The 17,919-nt window shown below is 45.3% G+C and overlaps 1 protein-coding gene across 1 annotated transcript in view; it reads right to left on the bottom strand.

Annotated features, from left to right (window-relative positions):
• Nucleotides 1-17,919, bottom strand: part of TPH2 (tryptophan hydroxylase 2) — a 252,840-nt gene that overhangs the window by 141,836 nt on the left and 93,085 nt on the right. The window contains exons 5-6 of the mRNA XM_083182554.1: nt 13,609-13,676; nt 12,161-12,357 (exon numbers count right to left, since the gene is read on the bottom strand). Of these exons, the coding sequence (XP_083038680.1) occupies nt 12,161-12,357; nt 13,609-13,676 (265 nt within the window). The remainder of the gene's footprint in view (nt 1-12,160; nt 12,358-13,608; nt 13,677-17,919) is intronic.

Below are 17,919 nucleotides of genomic sequence, written 5' to 3'. Positions count from 1 at the left end.
CAATCCTCCAATTTCTTCATGGCGATCTTGAGTTTTTCATCGGTCATCTCGGTATCTTCTTTTATTCTGAATACTTCTTCCAATGTTTCTTTTCTTTTGTCTCTATGGCCGAACATTTTTGCGCTAGAAATCCTTGATGGGAAAGATGAACTATCTGAAATGTTCATCTGAAAGGAAAAGGTAAGAACAAGGAGAAGAAAGATGATGCATTAAAAGAACGGCAAGAAAAGAACCTAAAGAAAAAGTCCACCAATAAAAGAGGGAGAAGAGGAGGAAAGGTCTCGAAAAAGAAATATCAGAAATTAAAAAGAGCAACTAAGAGAGATGGGATGAAATTACAGACTCCATCCACCAGTGTCATCTTTAATTTGAGTAAACGCACCCTCTCTAAACCAGAAGTAGATGTTTTGAATAAAGGGTTAAAATATGCCCCCAGTTCAAGTACTGATGATTTTGAGAAGTATATTGACGTACAAAAGTTCACTCGTCAACTTACATTAAAGAAGTTTTTTGCTATGAAGGAAATCAAGCCACCACAGGAACCAGAAGAAGAGAATACCCAGGAAGAAGGATCTAGCAAAATCCGGAAGAAGTCTAAGTTCTATCCGACCCATGTAAGGGGCCACTTCATAGAGACTTTTAATAAATTGGTCATTAAGGACTTAGAAAAGAATAATTCCAAAAAGAAGAAAAAAGGTCCATACAATAGAGACAACCTTTCGAAAAAAGAAAAGGAAGCTGTGTCGTCACTTGGTAAAGATAGAAATATTGTAATAAAGCCATGTGATAAAGGCGGTGGGATAGCTATTCTGGACAGAGAGCAGTATGTAGAAGAGATCAACAGACAGTTAGGAGACCAGGAAACATACAGGAAACTCAACCAGGATCCTACAGTGAAAATAAAAAATGATTTCTACCAATTAATACAGAAACATCTACTTAATAACGGGATTTCAAAGAAGGAGTATGAATATATAAAAATTGATGAAGAAGTCATACCCACTATTTACATCCTACCGAAGCTTCACAAAAGCACTGAAAAACCGCCGGGTAGACCAATTATTGCGGGAACATGTTCCCTAACATCCAATCTGTCAGCCTTAGTTGATTTCTACCTACAACCCTTGGTGGTTCAAACCCGATCATATACAAAAGATACGGGTGATATTTTAAGATCAATACAGGGAATAACATGGAACAGCCACAAATGGTGGGGCACTGGAGATGTCACCTCCTTATATACATGTATATCCCATGAGGATGGACTCCAGGCCACGAGTTTCTTTTTGGAAAAATCCGATTATGATATGGCTAAAAAAGATTTTATTCTAGAGGCCATTTCGTTTATTTTACACAACAATTATTTTTACTTTGAAGGAAAATATTTTTTACAGCTAAGAGGCACAGCTATGGGGTCAAAATTTGCCCCTAGCTACGCCAATTTATTCATGGCCAGATGGGAGGAAGACTTTATATATGAAAATACACTGTGGAACAGCAAACTCCTTAAATGGAGCCGGTACATAGATGATGTGCTATTAGTTTGGGAAGGGGAAGAGGAAGAATTACGGGACTTCACAAGATCCTTAAGTGACAACATTCACAATATTAAATTCATTTTCACTTTGAGTAAAAAGGAAGTCAATTTTCTCGACCTAACAATTTATTCCAAGGACGATGAAGTGCATACAAAAACTTTTCATAAGGCCACTGATGTCAATACTTTTATCCCTACGGATAGCCAGCACCATAGACCATGGCTAAAAGGTGTACCGAAGAGCCAATTTTTGAGGCTAAAGAGAAATTGCAGTGACCCGGAAATTCTGAAAACTCAAAATGAAAAATTGAAGGGGGAATTTCTGAACAAAGGTTATGCAGAAGAAGAGATTGATCAGACCATCAAAGAAATAGAACAGAAAGACCGGAGAATGTTACTTCAAAACAAAACAAAAATTAGAGATAAGAATAACACCAATGCACTGCAATTTGCCTTTTTCACACAATATGATAAAAATTATAAGGAGTTTGAAAAAACAGTGAAAAAACATTGGCATTTGTTACAGGAGGATCCGGTTTTGAAAGATCTAATTCCAGAAAGACCAAAATTTATATATAGAAAATCAGCCAATCTTAAGAACCATCTGGTCCGGAGTAGCCTACCTGAAGAGAGAAGGAATTCCATTCGTACAAAGGGATTCCACAGATGTGGCTCCTGTATAGGCTGTCGAAATGTGATATCGGAAAATTCAAAAACTACCGAAATCACCATAAACAACATCCATTTCAAAATAAGAGACTTCATAACATGTGATACGGCTAACATCGTGTATGCTGTCGAATGCCAATGTGGTTTGTTCTATATTGGGAGAACCAGCAGACCCTTGAAAGTTAGACTGTCTGAACATCTGAGAAACATTAAAAAGGGCCTCCCCACACATAATCTTTCAAGCCATTTTAAAGAATGTCACCAGTGTTCTATAAAGTCCATAAAGAGATTTATAGGGATTCAGAGGATCACTGGGACTTGGAGAAATAGGAATACCGAAGTGGCATTAGCTAGAACAGAGATGAAGCTTATCTATAAGTTTAAAACCCTTACACCAATGGGCTTGAACCAAGACTTCGAATTGAAATGGTTCCTTTAAGTGATTTTTATAATATATCTTTTCCATTTTCCATTTTTGTGGTCTCTTTTATTATTCTTCCCTTTTTTGTAGAGATTTTTTATTGAGGAATTCTTTTTATGAAATTTTTGCTATTCAATTTTAGTTGTTTTTATAGTATTTTAAATGAATTTCATATGTATTTTTATAGCTTTTTATAAAAATTACTTGTTTTAGTGTCCATAATTATGAGCTAATCCTCACAATAGCCTTTGTTCAATCACCGATTTCTACAGTAATTTTTATACCCATTACTCATATCGTTTTTATTCTTTTAGAATTTGGGTATAATCTATGAGGAAGGACATATACCTTTAAGAAATTTTGCCATAGAAAAAAGGTGGGAGGATGCAGGACGCTGAATATATGTTGCTGACTTCCGTATTCCCCGGCGGAAGCCCCGTCAATACACAAGGAAGGGCGGGAGATTTGAGGACGCCAGAAACACGAGGCTACCTCGCCGTCTCCCCGGCGGATATGACGTCATCGCGGGCGGAAGCGCAAGTACCGCAATATACGAGAACAGACGGACATGAAGTGTTGCCTGTGCCAGAGCCGGGATCAATGCTCTGTGCACACTGTGGGGAATATATGAGATCACTGGGGATATGGACATTAGTAGATAACCATGTTTTAATAAATTATGTGGATCTTCCGTTACCGGAAGTGATGTAAATTGCGTCACAGGAAGTGAACCTCCTGGACAGCTTAAAAAGGAATACTCTGCTTAGCACTATTCAGGGACCTGAGGAAGAGACAGGAGTCTCGAAACATGTTGTATCCTGAATAGTGCTTTCTTATTGTTTTTGCTTGCGGTGACTATACTGTAAAAGGAAGAGGTAAGTGGATAGGTGATTGTCCACACATTACTTAGGTCCGGACTCCTGGGTAAATCGTGTGTAGACTACACTTTATCACTAACCTCTCCTTAGTAGCAGATATGAGTGTACCCATTTATTTTATTATAATAAAATCTATCTTTGAGAAAATTCCGTTCTAAAGATACCTTTATAAACGTGGAAAACTACTTCTGACCGTGAGTAGTGGTACGCCATCTTATTATCAAAAGATACCTTTATATGTTCGTCTCAGCTTACTGCCAGTGAGTTGATGTACGCTCACGTGAAATCATTTGATCCTTGATATATGAAAAACGCTTTTTACACATTGGCTTCTCATATTCTTATTTTTCATAAAACTCCACTGAGAATTCGTTACAAGGAACAGGAGGAGAATTGGAATACCGTGAAGAAGACTACATGAATTAGGAGAGTATTGCACATATATTTTTTCATTTTTTTTTTTTGCATAACGTTATTCATCTGACTACCGAAAAAGGGGCGCCCCTTTTGGAGCAGAACAACCTCTTGTTTTTTTTGCATCCCACATTGGGTATTTTTGGGAAAATACCCCTTTGCTCTGAATAGGCGACCCAGAAATCATTTTAGCGCCAGGAAATTCATCTATAAACATTTCACATATTTTGGTTTCATCTGCTCGGTGTCTGAGTGATTGAAGAACTCGTATCTTTACATTTGGCGGCAGCGACAGTGGGATCATTCAGACACCAACCATCGAGCACAGAAAGCACGGAGAACAGAGGATCAGACCATATGTAAGGAAACGGAAAATGCACTAAGGTGAAGTTCAGCAAGTGAGCAGGTGTCATTCCTGTGAAAGGTAAAATGTTTCCAAGGAAAGAAAATCGATGCCTCAAGACCCCTGGAGCAGAGGAGCTCAGGGATGGAGGTTCTTCAGTGTATCGGCAGGCTGGGAAGCCGGATCTGTTATTTATTGTCAGAAAAATGCAGTATATCTGGGAGTACTGGGAAGAAGCTCAGCAGATGATCAGCGGGTGGTGAGTATCCAGCATACAGGACAAGTTGTGTTACCTGGGGGATGCATTCCTGCACTGTAAAGGTGAGGCCACCTCGTGGAATCTGCTGGGGGAGCCAGAGTTTGTAGAATTTACAGAGGAAGTGATTGCTACAATTACCCAGATGCTACAAAGAGGACAATATTCTGAGGCTGAAGGACAAGTCCAGAATAAATTGATGCCCCAGATAGAACCAGAGGAAAGGTCCAGAATGGGGCTACTGCAATCTGGGCAGACAACCAAGGGGTCTGACACAGAATTATTTGTTACCACAAGAGAAGGGTCGTTGTCAGGGGGGCCCCTAACTGCCCTTGAAGAAATGAGTATGGAGGAGCTGATAGCAGAATGTCAGCTGCGAGGTATACCCATCCGATCCTGCACTCGCGGGGAAATCATCCAGCAGATCCTTCAAGATCAGGGAGATCCTACAAATGCATTTGCTGATTATCGGGCATGGATCCTCCATTTTGGTGCTCAGTCGAGTGTGTGGGAACAATTGCAGTGTCTGGAGGAGTGCTTCGTGGTGGCAGAGGAAGAGGCGATTGATCGCGGGCTCTTGGATACCCCAGCCTGGCAAGATCAGTGTCGCAGGGGCCGTGATGAAAGGCACCGTTTGCAACAGCTTCTCCCACAGCCTAGGGAAGAAGCTGGTCAGTGTTCTATACTGGGGGAGGTTATCCCCAAAGTGAAGGAAGTGGGGCCCGTTAGCCAGGCACCCCAGGAGGAGCTGCACTACAGCTTCCCTTTTGCTGAGATGGAAGATGAAGAGCTATTATCCTGCTGCCAGGGGATCTATGAGGACTGCGTCCAAGAAGAGATCACCGTGGGTAGAGGAGTATTCGCCAACATCCAGGCCACAAGCATACCAGTCACAGATGACATCTTGTTTCAGGCTGCCCAGCATATTCAGCTGGGGAAGGAGGTTATCCAGGAGAAGGAGGTGTGCGCAGAAGTAGCTGCAGGTGAGCGACTGGCTTTTAAGGGGATAGAGCTGATACGGCCTGTCCTGCAGCCACCAGCGGAATTGTTCCTGATGGAGGGTCCCTCCTCAGCCCTGGACATTGAGACCAAATGCTGTACTGAAATTTGCCATGCCACTAGTTTGGGTTGGAGGGAGGAAGGATGTGACAGAGTGGCGGAAGTGCCAGGGCCAGAGCCCCTATATTGGCCTGCTGTTTGGCAGCTGTTCCTTGTGCAAGAGGGGGAGGTGGAAAGTGCTCCCTGCCCCATTATGCCAGAGGCAAAAGTATTAGTACCCCCTATAGGTGTACCCAGTGTAAAAGGTTACAATGTTGCAGAGAGGGGGTACCCAGCATCTGAAGAAGAGGAATTGCTAAATCCCTTGTTAGTTCAAATGTATAACTTAGATTGTGATATTGCCCTTGCTGATTCTGCAAACCAGCCGCCTCTTACAAGATGGGTTTGGTATGATGTCACACTGTGGGACTCAGGTGGTAAACCTCTAGCCCAGATTCTCTGCTCTGAATCACACTGCTCCAGGTTGCCGGAACAACTGGTACAGTGACTAAAGATGTAGGGGAAGGAATGTGAGGTGAGCAGACTGACAGTAAGACTGTAATTATGATATTTTATTATTTGTAGTGATGAATGTACACTTTATTCAGTCTTTACCCTCTCGTACTCTATAGATATGTCTGTTCCCCATATATGTGTGTGTATTTCCAGATCATATAGTATTAGGCTGTAGAACTCCACAGTAATTAATGTACATTTTAGCCCTCTTGTTCTCTGCAGATGTTTCTATTCCCCATATCTGTGTGTACCATAGTATTAGACTGTATATTGCCCAATATGATCAGACAGGAAATGTCCACAGGGGGTGATCCAATTCCCCTGCTATTTACAGGAAGGTTATGTCCACAGGGGGTAATCAGGACATAACCAAATTACCTTAAATGTATTTACACTCCTTTGTGCCTTTCTGGACTCTAGTAGACTCTTTGGAGCCTGACCCAGCAGGGGGGGCAGCAGCAGTAGCTGGGAGGGGGATATACCTGACTCTTGAATCCACCAATCAAGACCCACTGCAAGCCCAATTTTGGTTTGTGCACGCGTGGGAATTTAGAAGGTTTTAAAATGACTTGTACACATGCCGGCTCCTCATGTTAGTCGCAATCCTGGCTCAGGGGTCATACCCTCCACTGGATCTTGTGGAACACATCGTTTGCCCCGGGGGGGCATCCTACTAAGCTCTGGTGTGGAGCGTCCGTGCTGTGTGGATTTACACAGGTTTCGGCTATCACTGCTGTGTGGAATAAGTCATAGTTTGTGATTTGGAACTGCTGCTACAAGGACTGCCATTTTGGACTGCTACCCGATAACGTTTATATGCTACATTTGCCTCTTGTTCCTGTCTTTGTCTACGTGTGTGCTGTGATAAAAATAAACCATATTTTGGTTTCATCTGCTCGGTGTCTGAGTGATTGAAGAACTCGTATCTTCACACAGAGCATTTTGTACCTTCTGGAATGGGTCATGCTGGGAGGTATGGTGTATGGCCAGATCTCAAAGGTGCCTTAAGGACAGAGTTTGAGATCTTTATTATCCTTCTGAGAGACTGATGACTAATCAGAAGACCACTATACACAGTAACTATGAGGTTACCCCTTTTTAAATGCCATACTCCTGAACAAGGAACATGGCTATGGTCGTGATTAAAACCATCCTTTATATGATTTAAGCTTGGTACACACCAAAAGATTTATCTGCGTGAGATGTCTGGTGGGCACAAAAACCTGGAAATGTATGGAAGCAAATAACAATCAATAGTTTATACTGTATACCAGCCCAAAGCCCCTTCATATTCTAGCCCATTGCTCTCTCATGCCACTTTATGCCAGCCCAAAGCCATTTCATGCACCTTTATGTGCAAGCTCAGAGCCCCTTCATTTCCCTTAATACTGTATGTCAGCTCTGTGCAGCTGAGTCTACGTTGGAAACAAAGCAAAACAAGCAAATAACTTTGGGACTGAATCCTGGTATGGATATAATATATAATATAGCATGTACATAATATATAGTATAATATTTACAGAGTAGAGAGATTATTAACCAATTGTGCGTGTGCCATGGTTGCAATGTGCATGTGTCAAGGTATCCTAGCAATACTGTTTGCAGTGAGGATTTCATGGACAGTAAAGGCCCCATACACTACTCGACTTCCCCTACAGGAGAAGTCACATCCAATACCCTTGAAGCTGCTCGAGACCCTGTATGACGTGCAATGTATCGCATGAAATCCCTGCACCCTGCCACCAGGAGGGGGTCCAATTCAGAGATCTTATGTGCAGCATGTATGATCTCCGGGTCTGATCTGATGCGCACGGGGCCATGCATCGGATCGGACGTCAAACACATGCTATTTGAGCCATTTTCAGCTGCTTTCTCAGCCCGATCCACCGGAATCAGGTGAAATTGGGCAAAAATTGCATAGTGTATGGGAGCCTTTAAGGCACACTATGGGTTAGATAATGAGGAATAGCACCAAAATAACATGCAAGTCCCAACCGTTTCGGGGCTTGTCTATGCCTACATTTGCATACCGATGTGACCTCGGCTCAGTACCCATTGCCATTCTATGCGACCAAAGGGTTACTCATATGGCTGATGTCACAATTCACAAGGGTGAATAGGCTTAGGAGGTAACAATACTAATACCACAGTTGTCAGTAAATAGTACTGTTTTATTGTCACATGGGGTAATGCGGGAATGAAGTATTGTAGGTGTTAGGGTAGGCTGAATAACAGTTGAATACAGAAGTGCAGGATTATACTGATACATTCAGGAAACACTGGAAGTGTAATAAAACAAGTCCTGTGGTAAATCAGGTTGGTTTTGCCTTGTAAATGATTGCTGGTAAAAAATAAAAAATGTCAGAGATCGTCTGACATCCTGTACCTCCCACAAACTCGTACCCCTTATATATGCCTCAAAGACTCCAAACTCAGGAGAAACAAAATTGATCCAATGAGATGGAAAGTCACTTGACATACTGTAGGTATGCATGGATGGAAATCTCAAGGACAGCATCAAGCGCAGACCACGGTTTTGCACAGGGAGACTGCTACAGTCACAGCAGTGGCGTAACTAGCGGTAGGCACCCCCCGCGGTGGCGGGGGGGAGCCGGGGCCACAGGGGCGCAGGTTTTGGAGAGGTGCGCTCGGCAACCTTCTCCAGTCCATGGCAACGCCAGCAGCAGCCCGCAGGCTGTTTGATCCCTGCAGCCACCATCCACAGGTATAGGCGGTCCTGCGCTGTCACATCTCTGAGTGACAGCGCAGTTAGCCCCTCAGCGCTCCGTTACCAGCCAATTGTAGCGCTGCTTGTGGGGGGTCCCAGCGCTGTAGTCACTACAGCGCTGGGACCCCCCACAAGCAGCGCTACAATTGGCTGGTAACGGAGCGCTGAGGGGCTAACTGCGCTGTCACTCAAATGCTGTGCCCGCACTGAGTCCGCGCTGTGTCATTATGCCGGGGGAGCTGAGGAGACGGAGCCCGCTGTAACATTATGATGGGGGAGCTGTCACTCTCCGCCCTACGGTGTCTCCACATAGCGCCTGCAGCGCTATTTCATTGCCTGCCCTGCCTAATAGAACCCTCCTGCTCCAGGCTGCACGGCTGTGCAGACTTCAAGCCAGCAGAGAGACCTCTGCAGGAGCAGATAAGTATAATAACTGCACCAATACACCTGCAGCAAGTTTGCATGTGAGTGTGTACACCTACCCCCCCCCCTGCAGCCTATAACCCTAACCATACACACACACACACACCACAGCCTATCACCCTAACCATACACACACACCACAGCCTATAACCATAACCATACACACACACACACCGCAGCCAATAACCCTAACCATACACACACACCACAGCCTATCACCCTAACCATACACACACACCGCAGCCAATAACCCTAACCATACACACACACACACCACAGCCTATCACCCTAACAATACACACACACACACACCGCAGCCTATAACCATAACCATACACACACACACACCGCAGCCAATAACCCTAACCATACACACACACACCACAGCCTATAACCCTAACCATACATACACACACCCGCAGCCTATAACCATAACCATACACACACACACCACAGCCAATAACCCTAACCATACACACACACACACCGCAGCCAATAACCCTAACCATACACACACACACCACAGGCTATAACCCTAACCATACACACACACACCGCAGCCTATAACCATAACCATACACACACACACACCGCAGCCAATAACCCTAACCATACACACACACACCACAGCCTATAACCCTAACCATACACACACACACCGCAGCCTATAACCATAACCATACACACACACACCGCAGCCAATAACCCTAACCATACACACACACACCACAGCCTATAACCCTAACCATACACACACACACACCGCAGCCTATAACCATAACCATACACACACACACACACCGCAGCCTATAACCATAACCATACACACACACACACACCACAGCCTATAACACTAACCATACATGCACACCACGCATCCCACAACCCTAACCTTACACACACACACCGCAGCCTATAACCCTAACCATACACACACACACACCGCAGCCTATAACACTAACCATACACACACCCCGCAACCTATAACCCTAACCATACACATACACACCCCACAGCCTATAACCCTAACCATACACACACCCCGCAACCTATAACCCTAACCATACACATACACACACCACATCCTATAACCCTAACCATAGAGTGTATAGTGTAAGGTACATTATGGTGTGGGGTGTATAGTGTGACCACAATTATAGTGTGTATCATATAGTATAAGTGACACTAAGACGTATTGCCTAATGTATAAGGGACAGTATGTGGGGGGGCGCCTGAAAATATTTTGGCTGGGGGGAGCAAAATTTATAGTTACGCCACTGAGTCACAGTTTTACACTTAATGATCTGGCAGTGAACGCACAGAGAAGCATGTACAAATAGCAATTCCCAGATGCAGCCCATAGCTGCAATTAATCCAGGTAGCCAGACCCCGCTTAAATAAAAATCTCTATGCATATTTTAAATTTATACACCATATGGTACTTCACATGCTAATAGTAACGCATAGTTACATACAGTTCCAAATGTATGGTAACTAGGGCCAGATTAAGGTCCTAATGGGCCTGGACCTGGAAATGTTCACGGGCCTATTATGAAAAGAGGAAGAAGTGATGCCAAAGCTATGTAGCCCTGTAGAACCCATACACTATACACCCCAATGTCTTCCTGAATATGTAAAAGTGCAAAAATGTCATAAATGTGTAAAATAGGAATGCAATTTTAATACTAATGATTTATGGCCAACCTTCTGCCCAGTTGGTGACTGGTTAGCATCATGCTGTCATGATGATGGGCCGATTTCTATGTTGAGGTCTGGAGCTGCAGCTCCATCAGGGCCAGATTAAGCACGGGCAACAGAAGCAGTAGCTCTGGGACCCCCATACATCAGGGGCCCCCACAACGGCACTTCTGTGGCGGTGACAGGTGGAAAGTCAGAGGTGGGGTCCCTGTGGCGGATGGGAAGTCAGCGGTGGGGTCTCTGCTGTAAATGGGAACTAGTAGCGCTGACTGCCCATCCACCACAGGAACCATGCTGCTGACATCCCATCTGCCGCAGGGACCCCGCTGCCCACATCCCCGCAGCATGGATCTCCACTGCCCAGGTACCACCTGCCTCCATGGGGGAGTGCCCAAGTACCACCTGCCTCCATGTGGGGGGGGCACCACAATCTTGTTGTCCAGGGCCCCCACAGACCTTAATCTGGCCTGAACTCCATCTGCCCCATTGTTAATCCTATGTGCCAATTCTACAGTTATTTGCAGGCAAGCATCTACATGGGATAAAAGTGAATTATCATTTACAGATGGAGCGAGCTCCATCTTTGCAGGGGCTGGCTATAGAATTGCGCGCCCCTTTGCAAACTGAGCCTGCTGACGGCCCCTGCAGCCTCCCCCGCTGGTCCCCCTTGCTTCACCGAACACCCCCTCCCTCCCCCCCCCCCCCCGAACTGGGCAGCGTCTCCCTGTAGCGGAGACGGGCAGGGAGACGCTGCCCAGCCGCCGTGATACTGGGATTGTGAGACGCACATGCGTGTGAGACGCACGCGCGTCCCAGTCTCTATCGCCGGCGCTCGCCAGTGCAAGGGATCTTGTGAGCGCCGGCCAAGGATGATGCCTGCTCCATCTGTATAGTATGACATTGCTTCTCTGCACAGCATCAGCTTTAATAAAGCAATTTTGGAAGTACAAATGCATAATTTGTTGATTAATGACTTTTGTTTCATTGCATGCAGCTGAGTGATATATTAATATCCCATACCCTCCAACATCTGAAGAGCAAAAACCAATACAAATTTGGAAAGGGGGTGACCACGCCCCCTTTCCTAAACTTACAATGGGCAGTTGGAGACCCATAAAAAGGTACAGGCCATAAAAAATTATGCTGTACCTGACAAAAAGGTACAGTTGGAGGGTATGATGTCCCAACTAGGGTTTCATTGCTTGGACATTTGGTCAAATAGTATGCTTGATCTCTCACCTTTTAAAAAAATTGCAACATCCTCAAGCTGGGGAACATTATCTTCTCTGTATCCACAATATTTGGTTAGCAGAGGTAGATTCTTCAAGTATTCTTTACAGGCGTGAGTTGGGTATAGCTTTGAAAGTTCTCTGAACACTGTGCCCCAAGTTTTTATCTCTTCTTCTGTATACTTCACTCTTGGAATTGGTTGACCACTAAATACATAAAAATGGATGAGTACATGCATATAATATCAACCCTTTATAATATCAGATGATTTGCACCTGTTCATACTGCATCAGTTTCTGTACTTTACTTCTGTACTTTACTGTGCTTTAGGTTCACTTGTAGCTTTATTTGGTAGCATTATTTTACTGTATGTACAATAATATTGTATGTCTCACAAAGGCACACTTTATTCTCATAGATAATTGTATATACATGCTGAGGAATATATATATATATATATATATATATATATATATACACAAACAAAGAGAAAAGAAGTGTGCAAATCCTTGAAAATTTGTGCTCAGAACTAATAGCCCCAATGTTAAGATCCTTGTCAGCACTTAGGTCAGTGTAAGACCGGCAGCTCCACTCGAAGACACCTGAATTTGCTGGTCAGGATGATCTAAAATAATAGACACTGTACGGCCGGTGAATCGATACAGATGAATCGAAGTTTAAGACATTTGGATCACACAGAAGTACATTTGTGAGATGCAGAACAAGTGAAAAGATGCTGGAAGAGTGCCTGACAAACATCTGTCAAGCACGGTGGAGGTAATGTGATGGTCTCGTGCTGCTTTGGTGCTGGTAAAGTGAGAGATTTGTACAAGGTAAAAGGGAAATTGAGGTTATCACTCCATTTTGTAATGCCATGCTATACCCTGTGGACAGCGCTTGATTGGAGCCAATTTCCTCCTCCAGCAGGACAATGTCCAAAAGCACGCCTCCAAATTATGCAATAACTATTTAGGGAAGAAGTAGGTAGCTGGAATTCTGTTTGTAATAGAGTGACTAGGGCAATCACCAGATCTCAACCCCATTGAGCTGTTGTGGGAGCAGCTTGACCGTACGGTATGCAATAAGTGCCTATCAAGCCAATCCAACTTGCTGGAGGTGCTTCAGAAAGTCGGGGGTTAACTTTCTTCAGATTACCTCAACAAAATAACAGCTAAAATGTCAAAGGTCTGCAATGTTGTAATTGCTGCAAAAGGAGCATTCTTTGATGAAAGCAAAGTTTGAAGGACAAAATTATTATTCCAAAGAAAATTCATTATTTCAATGTCTTGACTATATGTTCTACTCATTTTGCAATTCATTGATAAATAAAAGTTTGGGGTTATATATATATATATATATATATATATATATATATATATATATATATATATATATATATATATATATACATATTTAAAATCACAAAGACATAATAAAACAGCAACATATAAACTTACTTTTTATAGCCCATAGCAACATCCACAAAATATTTTCGTCTTTGTCTATACACATTATCTTTAAAACCCTTAAAAAAATAGAAAAAGAACATGGAAAGTTAAAACTTGAAGAAAGAACTTTTTAGATGAAAAATAGTTAAAAAATGTCCATGTGAAGAGACCCTCAACAATCATACATCAGTTGGGCAAACATATGGTTAAGGTACTTCAGTTACTGCAAGATTAAATGCCAAGGAACTTATGTAACACCAACTGCATTTTTAATGTGGCAGGGATTTCAAACTGACATCCCACCCCATCGAATGAAGGGACACGGGAACGCCCAGCGTTTCATGCGTGTCCCCACGCAAATGCGGGTGGGATGAAGTGTGCTAGGGGTGGGTGCTGACGTTACATGACGTCAACCGTTTGCCCTATCTTCACCCCAGCACCTGCAAATATGTCAGTCTCCACTGACATATTGGCGAGCCGAGGAGAAATCGTTCGCAGATGGTCGCCGACCATCAAATGATTTATCCTGCTGTGGGCACATGCAACGGAATATGGTGGCGGGGGGGGCAGTTTTTCAGTGGGGTGGGCACTCTGGGACTTGGTAAACTGTGATCTTCGCAGCTTACCGAGTCAACCAGAATCAAACCCTAAAGCCGTCTACACACGGCAGCCATATGGGCTATAATCGCTGGAAATATGGTCACTGGTGACCATATTGCCAGTGATGGGAGTGTGCCCCGGCGATGTGCGCGCTCCCGTTTTCAGCCCCATTCTAATCGCTGGTCGCAGGAGCTTGCTCCTGCGACCAGCTGATTGCATCTGCGGCACCACCGGCAGAGGTTCCCTTTCATCAGCGACCATCTCTGGTCGCTGATGAAAAGGAGACACTGAGCAATATATCGCCCCCGTGTGTACAGAGCTTAAGACTCCTATTACTAAGCACAATGTCACAGGCAAACTGGTGACCTGGAGCATGATGGCTGCTTAGTGTATGCAACAAATTGTATACATAAATCCTGTGCAGCTACATGAGATTTGATGCATACAATTTTTGACTTGCTCTATTATTGGTATATATTACAGTACTTTTTTCATACAACATTCATATTATTGGAAATGGTAGATTGCATGCAACAAATAAAACAGTATTTTTAAAACAGTATTGTAACATGTTGCTGATTTCTATGGCTGTTTCATCCAGAGTTGCCTACCCTCCTGTATTTAGCGGGAGGCTCCCGATTTTTAACAGAGCCTCCCGGTGCCCCGCAAACCTTGATCTTCCTCCCAGTTTTTGTGGGTCCCAGTGAGGAAACCGAGACTGCGCATGCGCGAGTATGCTTCACATCGGGGACAGTGCGTGATGTCACGTTTCTTTGAAGCTAGCCCTAGCGCATGTATGTGTAGCGCCGGCTGGGGCAGCCCTCTCTGACAGGCAGCAGGACCGCTATATCCTGCCACTGCCTCCTCTTGCTGCCCGGCAGCTCCATGAGTGCGCTCTGCAGAAAAGAGGAGGATGCGCAGGCCTCGCTATCACGGACTACCTCATCTGCCTGTCCAGCTCCACTCCCTGCCACATGTGGGGCAAGGACAGAGCTCCGAGTACTCAGAGGAGACTGGACCCTCCCAGCCTCAGCCAGCCCCACAATGTAGGTTTCAGGGGGGGTTAGTGATAGGTATTATATATAAATTAAATGGATGTAAGAAGCTGATAGTCTTATATGTATGTGTAATGATGTGGGGGGGTGATAGTCATATATGTGTGTATAATGAACGGTGGGGGTGATAGTCATGTATGTATGAAAAATGGATGTGGTGGGGGGTAATAGTCATATATATATATATATATATATATATATATAATTGATGTGATATGTATAATGGACGTGGGGGTTATAGTCTTATATGTATTGATGTTTGGAGGGGTGATAGCCATGTATGTATAATGGATATGTATGCGTGTGCATGTGTGGGGGGGGGGTAGACATATATGTATATAAGGGATAAATGTGAGGGGGTGATTTACATTCAGTATATTCCAGTGGTCAAGATGCCAATGCTGGATTGCTGACAGCCGGCATTCCAATTGGTTAGTATGTGGGACAGGTTAGGGTCAGGCTGGGGAAGGGGGGGTGAAGGGGGGGGGTAGGTTTAGGCACTAGCAGAGAGGGTTAGGCTGCAGGTGTGCAAAGGGTAAAGTTAGGCAGACTGGCTGGCTGGGGGGTCAGGTTTATGCAAATAGGGCATAGGGTTAGAGCAGGGGTGGGGAACCTTTTTTGTGCCGTTTGAATGGGGAAAAAATCCTTCGGGGACCATATGTAAAAATGTCTCTTACAAATTGTCCTGCTGCAGCCGCCCCCGCTCCGGCGACTGCCACTGAATAGGACTGACAGTCTCTGGCTTCTGTTGATTAAGAGGAATCTCGTGAGAACTACCGACCTCTCACGAGAATTCCCCTGTACTTAACTCTCGGCAAAGCCGCCAGGAGGGTGGGCGGACCACTCAGACCGGCTACGGGGGCCACATACAGCCCCTGGGCCTGAGGTTCCCCACCCCTGGGTTAGAGCTAGGCTGAAGGTGTGGCAAGGGTAAAGTTAGGCTGACTGGCTGGGGGTTAGGTTTAGGCATTAGAGGGAGGTTTAGGGTCGGCTGCAGGTGGGGGGTAGGGTTAGGCTGCAGGAAAGGAGGGAATAACAGGGGCAGGGGGAGGGTAAGTATAACTATATTTGTCTGGATTACCTCAAATGGGATGCTGGTGTTTGAATTCTAATCACCAGCATTCTGACCTCCCATCTTCCATATGTATCCTGGGGAATCATCAGAGGGGTTGGTTCCGGAATTGGTTTTCAGTGGGACTCATATTTGTGAGAGCAGTGCTGTATGTTGCCTTTAGCGTTTTGCTTGTAATAGAGGAAGAGCACTTTCCTCTGGGTGTAATCAGGGTTGCCTATTCTCCTGCAATCAGCGGGAGGCTCTAGTTTTTTTATTGAGCAGCAAATCCTCCAGGTCCTCCTAATTTATACCGTTTTAATCTCCAAAAATCTGGACTGTGCAACAAGTCCGGAATCCTGTGCCTGTCAGTTAACGTCATGATGCAGCTGACGCCAGCAGCAGGAAGGCGGGTGGCCTGGCAGCGGCATTGCCATCACCAGCAGGGAGATGGATGGTCTGCCGGCAAGAAGTTGGGTGGCTCTGCTCTAGATGCGCAGAGATGTTTCTTCCTTGGCGTCTGTATTCAGAATGATTTCTGGCCAATCAGGAGCCGACTTTCTCGGCTCCTGATTGGCCAGAAATCATTCTGACTAGAGACGCCGAGGAAGAAACATCTCTGCGCCTGTGAAAGTCCTGTTAGCCGGGTACCAGATGGGAGCAGCGCTTCTGCCGGAGAGGATGCCGAGGTCGTCGCCGGGGACCAGGTGAGTAGGATTTCCTTCCTTAGGTACCCCTGGGGACTACCTTGGATCCTGGACCCCGGATTCTTCAGCCCTGGAGCCCCGGAGCCCCAGGACCAGCCCCGGAACCAGGACCAAGGCCCCGGAACCGGACTCTTCTGCCCTGGAGCCCCGGAGCCCGGACCCAGGATCAAGGGACCGACCTACGGGCTCAAGGTAGGTAAGTATCAGTGTGTGTGTGTTATGTATGTATTAAACTTTTATTTTTCAGGGTGTCAGTGTGTTTTCTTTTACTATTTTTTGTACTGTAGAACTACAAGTGCCTGCGGGCCCTTTAATGCCCCGCATGCTGGGACTTGTGGTTCTCCAAGTCCCAGCATGCGGGGTAGGCTTGCTGGGACTCATAGTTCGCCAGTAGAAAACAATAGTTTTTCTTCTTTTTTTTTACACAATCCATCAGCCCGATGCCCACCGCCCAGGGGCATCGTGGACCGCCCCGGACTATCAGCATGGGCTGGTAAGTCCTGGAGGTGGGGGGGACCCCTTCATTGGGGGGGTCCCCACTTCCCCAGGACCCCTGCCCATGCTGACCAGCCAGGGGGTTAATGCTTTGGCCGCGGGACCTTATATAATAAGTGTCCCCCGGCTGTGGCATTACCCTGCTGGCTGGTTGGGTCCGGTGCTGGTTCTTAAAATACGGGGGACCCCTAGTCATTTTGTCCCCCGTATTTTGGGAACCAGCGCCGGACCTTGAGCCTGGTGCTGGTTTCATGAAATCAAGGGGACCCCTATTTGACGGGGACCCTGATTTTATGTCACCAGCACCGGCTCAATGAGCCCGGGGCTGGTTATGCTCTGGCGGGGGACCCCGCGCTCGTTTTTTTTTTTTACTTTGCGCTTTCCTGCAAACGTGCGATTTTCAGACATGAAA

Source organism: Crinia signifera, chromosome 4, assembly GCF_055691185.1.
Source record: "Crinia signifera chromosome 4, ASM5569118v1, whole genome shotgun sequence".
NCBI classification, from domain to species: domain Eukaryota; kingdom Metazoa; phylum Chordata; class Amphibia; order Anura; family Myobatrachidae; genus Crinia; species Crinia signifera.
The sequence above is the reverse complement of the archived record's forward strand: the minus strand, read 5'-3'. Positions and strand labels throughout refer to the sequence as shown.